Genomic DNA, 5,874 nt, shown 5'->3' with positions numbered 1-5,874 from the left:
TCTGGAGACCTAGTTGACACACAACTGACCAAGCAAGGGAATCGTACGTACTTATATTGTGAGCCAAATGACGTCACTCTTCTACTATCTGTTACACCCGGAAAAAAAACAGTGCGCTTGTCGCCCTTCAGATTTTTTGTTGTGTACTGCCCACCCCATTACCCTCTACTCTTCTTCCTCTTAGTCCCCCCAGCCCCTTTCCTTCTCTCCCCACCCCCATCCTTGTCTTTCCATCACCCAATTCACGTCTACAATTACTTCAACACCTTGGTCATTACAGCTGAAAGTCCCAAGCTCTTCGCCCTTCTGAATGCCACGGTCGAGGTGGTTTTCATCGCAAGACTTCGTCATGATTTATAGCTTTTCTGCCTCACGGATTCTGGGAACCATTACTCCTGTTTACGTATAATAATCGTATATTTTAGCCAATTGAATTTAATTCTGGCTGCAATCTAAGTTATCAATCTTACCCCATTTCATCCTTTCTTTTAATTCCATCCACTATGCCCTGTTTCTGTACAGCAATTCAATTATTTTCTCTGAATAAGTGTATATGTGCGACTTTTATGTGTGTGTGCTTGTGGTTTTGTGCTCATATGTATCCATATACAATACATGTGTGTATATATGTGTAAATGTGTATATGTATGTATTCATATATGTGCGTGTTTGTGTTGACATATAGATACAAATATAGATATTGATATATAGATATGTATTATATAGTATACTAATATGTATATTTGTGTATAAAAATATATATCTATGTGTGTATACCATGCATGTGTGTAGACATATATAAATGTGTGTTTGTGATTATATATATATATATATATATATATATATATATATATATATATATATATATATATACATATATATATATGTATGTATGTATGTATGTATATATATTCATATTTATATTTATATTTATATATGTATATATATATGTGTGTGTGTGTGTGTGTGTGTGTGTGTGTGTGTGTGTCTGTGTCTGTGTCTGTGTCTATGTGCGTGTGTGCATATAAACACACACATTTTCATTTTCTTTTTATGTACATTATATATTGGAATTTTGTTTTATGAGACATGTTTGCTATACATGTCTGTATATACATACAAATATATATACTCACATATGTATATGTTTAAATATGATTTTCATTAGTTTATATAAATAAATAACCATTATACTAACGAAATCATATTATCAGTCGCTCCAATTGTCTTTAAATATTTCTACCTTCAAATTATGCTCATATCACCCTCCTCTTCATTTTCCTTTCTTTATTTTTTTCACTCTCTCTCTTTTTCATTCTCTCTCTTTCTCTCTCTATCTTTCTCTCCCTCTCTATTTATCCATATATTTGTCTCCTCTCTATCTCTTTCTCTTTCAAATTAGTTGAAATTCTTGTTACACAAAAAAACATTTAATACTTCTTCATAAGAATGTATATGGTATAGAAGTAATTTATCATCTATTCATCCATTAATGGGCATTTTCAGTATTCAGAATTACATAAGGGAATATAAATTTGTGTGCGTAAGTATATATGTATATGCGTCCGTGGTTGGGTGTGCCAAACCAGGCGAAATTATGGATTTGTCATAGATGAACTGAGTTACTGTATGAAAAAAATAAATTTCTCATTCCATGAAATTCAAGAGAGATGTTATTTCTTTTATCTCGATTTCCTTGAGATCAACTTTATATACGCACAGAAGGTTCGGTTGGTGATAAAATAGAAATACATGTAGTCTGTTCAACTTTTAATGTAATAAGTGTCTATAAATAAATAGATACATTCTGATCAGCCGTCAATCCATTCTTACTGAGGGAACCCGTAGGAACGCCTGGGTGCGGCATACTGGGGTCGTGGTGGGCTGTACACGGGAGTCTCAACGGACTCATGTGACTCGGGGGCGGAGTACACGGGTCTGGGGGCGGCGTATTCGCGAGACTCCACCGAGTCATAGCGAGCCTCGCCCTCGTAGGTCACGTCGGCAACGTAGCCGTTGTCGCCATCCACGTAGTAGGTCACCTTCTGCAGGCGGCCGTCGGGGAGCTGCACGTAGTACGATCCCTCAGTGTTGTCACCATCGCGGGACTCCTGCTGGCCGAAGTCGTTACCGGAATACTCGTCCTTCACAGCCCAGTTGAAGTCGTACTTGGCATCATCATACTCCACGGAGTCCTCGAAAGATCCCTAGAAAAAACATATCCCATTCACTCAATTACGGATATGAATACTAAATTGATGCAGAGAATTGTATAGCAGCATGGATGAAAACAAGTAATCGTTGAAATTTTTCAACGCAATTAAGCATTCGGAAGCATACTGACAATGTATATCACTTTTCTTGTGTCTACCACTCACCTGTGGGGCGTTATAGGAGTAGGTTGGTAGCTTATCTGCAGCAGCCACAGCCACCACACCGAGCAAGAAGAGGACCTGCAACAACATCATGATATAGTAAAACAGGCATCATTACAGTTGGGAATAGTAACATGAATGTCTTGCATTACAAATCACTTCAACTAAATTACCACGCACCTTAGCGTTCATTCTGGAGATCTAGTTGACACAGAACTGACCAAGCAAGGGAATCGTACGTACTTATATTGTGAGCCAAGTGACGTCACTCTTCTACTCTTTGTTACATCCGGAAGAAAGCAGTGCGCTTGTCGCCCTTCAGATTTTTTGCTGTGTTCTGCCCACCCCTTCACCCTGTACCCTCCTTCTTCTTAGTCCCCCCGCCCCTTTCCTTCTCTCCCCACCCACTTCCCTGCCTCTCCCCACCATCTCTCTCTTTCTCTCTCTCTCTCTCATCCCCATCCCTGTCTTCCCATCACCCTACACACGTCCCCTATTACTTCACAACACCTTGGTCATACCAGCTGGAAGTTCCTAGTTCTTCGTCCTTCTGAATGCCACGGTCGAGGTGGTTTTCATCGCAAGCCTTCGTCATGATTTATGGCTTTTCCTCTTCATGAATGTTGGCATACATTACGTGTATGACAGCCCCTTGAGATGCTCACATTCAACTCTGTCGGAAATTAGATATCGTCTTTACCAAGCTCTTTATTTGTCATTCCAACCACTATTCTCTGTTACTGTAAAGCATTTCAGTCTACTCCTTTAAATAAGTGTACATATGCGCCTGTTTGTACGTGTGTGGTATTGCGCTCATATGCATACACACACGAACATATATATTTTCATATCTATATATGTGTGTGTGTGTATGTTTACGCGTGTTTATGTATTTTTTTTATATCTATATGTAAATATATGTGTGTGTACACGATTTTTTTATATATTTAGATATGAATATAAATACAGATATGTAGATACGTATTACATATGCGTTTATGTATACGTAGGCTCATATGTACATTTGTAAATATATATATCATACATGTATATATACAAATAAATGCCTACATCTATATGGAAAAAGACATATTATATATGTTCTGAATTATATATCATATATTTTTTTCTTATTCATAACACAGACTTATCCAGAAACACCCACACATATTTGTATATATGTACGTATGTACATAATCATATACATATGTGTGTGTATGTGTATGAATTGTATGTCAATCTACCTTTATCTACATACACACTAACACACACACACACACACACACACACACACACACACACACATATATATATATATATATATATATATATATATATATATATATATATATATATACATACATATATACATATATCCGTGTATGTGTGTATCTACATATCTATACCTATGGGGTATGTATCAGAATGTAAGAATACATAACCTTTATGCTAAAGAAATATCATTCTCTCCAATCATGTTTTATTCTACCTACAAATTTTGCTCATCCCTCCCTTCCTTCTCTCTCTCTCTCTTTCTCTTACTCCCTTCTCTCTATCTCTCTCTCTTTCTCTCTCCTTCTTCTTTCTCTTTTTTTTTCTCTTTCTCTTCCTCTCTCACTCCTTCTCTTTCTCTTTTTTTCTCCTTTCTCTTCTCTAAGTAACGATCTTTCTTTCCACCTTTCTATCTCTCTCTGTTTCAGATTACTTGAAATGTTTATTTTTCCTTTTATTTACACACAAAGACATATATCACATTTATATTAGAAAAAGTACACGTACTATATGTGACTAATTTATTCATTGATGATCATTTTCCGTGTTCAGATATATATAATGGGAATATGTATTTTTACAATCGTATATGTGTGCGTGATTGAGTGTATACAGTAAAAACAGATTAGATTTCTGGATTTGTTTCAGATAAACTTAAATATTGTTCAAGAAAAAAAAAATCACTTATTCTATGAAATTCAAGAGACATTACTTTTTTCTATTTTTTGAGATGAAATATCTGTCTGTGGTAAAACGGAAATGCATATAGTTGGTTGAGCTTTTAATGTAATTAATGTCTATAAATAAATAGATACATTCTGATCAGCCGTCTTCGTCTATCCATTCTTACTGAGGGAATCCGTAGGAACGCCTGGGTGCGGCATACTGGGGTCGTGGTGGGCTGTACACGGGAGTCTCAACGGATTCTTCCGACTCGGGGGCGGAGTACACGGGTCTGGGGGCGGCGTATTCGCGAGACTCCACCGAGTCATAGCGAGCCTCGCCCTCGTAGGTCACGTCGGCCACGTAGCCGTTGTCACCATCCACGTAGTAGGTCACCTTCTGCAGGCGGCCGTCGGGGAGCTGCACGTAGTACGATCCCTCAGTGTTGTCACCATCGCGGGACTCCTGCTGGCCGAAGACGTTACCGGAATACTCGTCCTTCACAGCCCAGTTGAAGTCGTACTTGGCATCATCATATTCCATGGAGTCTTCGAAAGATTCCTAAAATGCAGATATTTGTGAAGCAGTCATCAGATAATCTAAATCCCAAAATTATTCGGTACATAACATAATTACCAACAATCTTTCTTCGTTGAAAATCATTAAAAAAAAACTGAAAAAAAAAATCTTTGAAAGTCTATGGATGATATATATATCATGATGTTTCATTCCCAATCCTCACCTGTGGGGCGCCATAGGAGTACGTTGGCAGCTTATCTGCAGTTGCCACAGCCACCACGCCGAGCAAAAAGAGGACCTGCAACCATATCTTGCCATAGTAAAATGAGCGTTATCACAATCTGGAATAATTACATGATTGTCTTGAATTACACACTAATCTTAAACCAAATTGCCACGCACCTTAGCGTTCATTCTGGAGACCTAGTTGACACAGAACTGACCAAGCATGGGGATCGTACGTCTTTATAGTGTGAGCCAAGTGACGTCACTCTTCTACTAGTTGTTACAACCGGGAAAAAACGGTGCGCTTGTCGCCCTTCATTTTTTTTTTTTTTTTTTTTCTTATAGCCCCTTATTGTCTTTCACCTTCGGTCCCTTTCTTCACGACCGTTTTTTTAACTCTACTCGCTTCTTTTCTCTTTCTCTTTTCACTCTTCTCTCTGTTTCTCTCTTTCTCTTCACTCTTCTCTTTCTCAATCTCCATCTTCTTTCTTTTTTTTTCTCTCTCTCTCTCTATCACTCTTCATTCTTCGCTCTCTCTTCATTCTTCTCTCTCTCTTTTCATTTTTTTTCTCTCTCTTCATTCATCGCCCTCTTTTCACTCTTATCTTTCTTTCTTCATCTCTCTCTTCATTCTTCTCTCTCTCTTCTCTCTTTAAGTTCATAGCTCTTCGTCCTCTTGAATGCCAAGGTCGAGCTGGTTTTCATTACAAGCCTTCGTCATGATTGATCGCTTTTCTTCATGGTTGACAGGAGTCGTCTCTGGTTTTGTCAATATTTGGTTAGTGTATTTTAGAACCTGGAGTTGCTCTCATTTTCTTAT

General features: G+C 37.8%; 2 protein-coding genes across 2 annotated transcripts in view; both read right to left on the bottom strand.

Moving 5' to 3' along the window:
* Window positions 1-1,791: 1,791 nt before the first annotated feature.
* On the bottom strand, window positions 1,792-2,465 carry LOC122255569 (cuticle protein 7-like). The gene is made up of 2 exons (XM_086532005.1): window positions 2,379-2,465; window positions 1,792-2,207 (listed from the first exon to the last, which is right to left on the bottom strand). Exons 1-2 carry the CDS (start codon window positions 2,463-2,465, stop codon window positions 1,830-1,832), a joined length of 465 nt encoding a protein of 154 aa, XP_086388131.1. The 3' UTR covers window positions 1,792-1,829.
* A 1,950-nt stretch (window positions 2,466-4,415) lies between these two features.
* Window positions 4,416-5,874, bottom strand: part of LOC147467307 (cuticle protein 7-like) — a 4,629-nt gene continuing 3,170 nt past the window's right edge. The window contains exon 3 of the mRNA XM_086532012.1: window positions 4,416-4,858. Within this exon, the coding sequence (XP_086388138.1) occupies window positions 4,494-4,858 (365 nt within the window). The 3' untranslated portion in view covers window positions 4,416-4,493. The remainder of the gene's footprint in view (window positions 4,859-5,874) is intronic.

The sequence above is a fragment of the Penaeus japonicus genome, unplaced genomic scaffold (assembly GCF_977035675.1).
Source record: "Penaeus japonicus unplaced genomic scaffold, GWHDUDI00000001_assembly GWHDUDI00000037, whole genome shotgun sequence".
In the NCBI taxonomy this organism is placed as follows: Eukaryota; Metazoa; Arthropoda; class Malacostraca; order Decapoda; family Penaeidae; genus Penaeus; species Penaeus japonicus.
This window is presented reverse-complemented; position numbering and strand designations above follow the sequence as displayed.

Coding starts and splice junctions, on each gene's coding strand:
- LOC122255569 (XM_086532005.1), bottom strand. CDS start 2,465: ATGTTGTTGCAGGTCCTCTTCTTGCTCGGTGTGGTGGCTGTGGCTGCT. Junction 2,208..2,378: donor ACTCCTATAACGCCCCACAG/GTGAGTGGTAGA, acceptor TGTTTTTTCTAG/GGATCTTTCGAGGACTCCGT.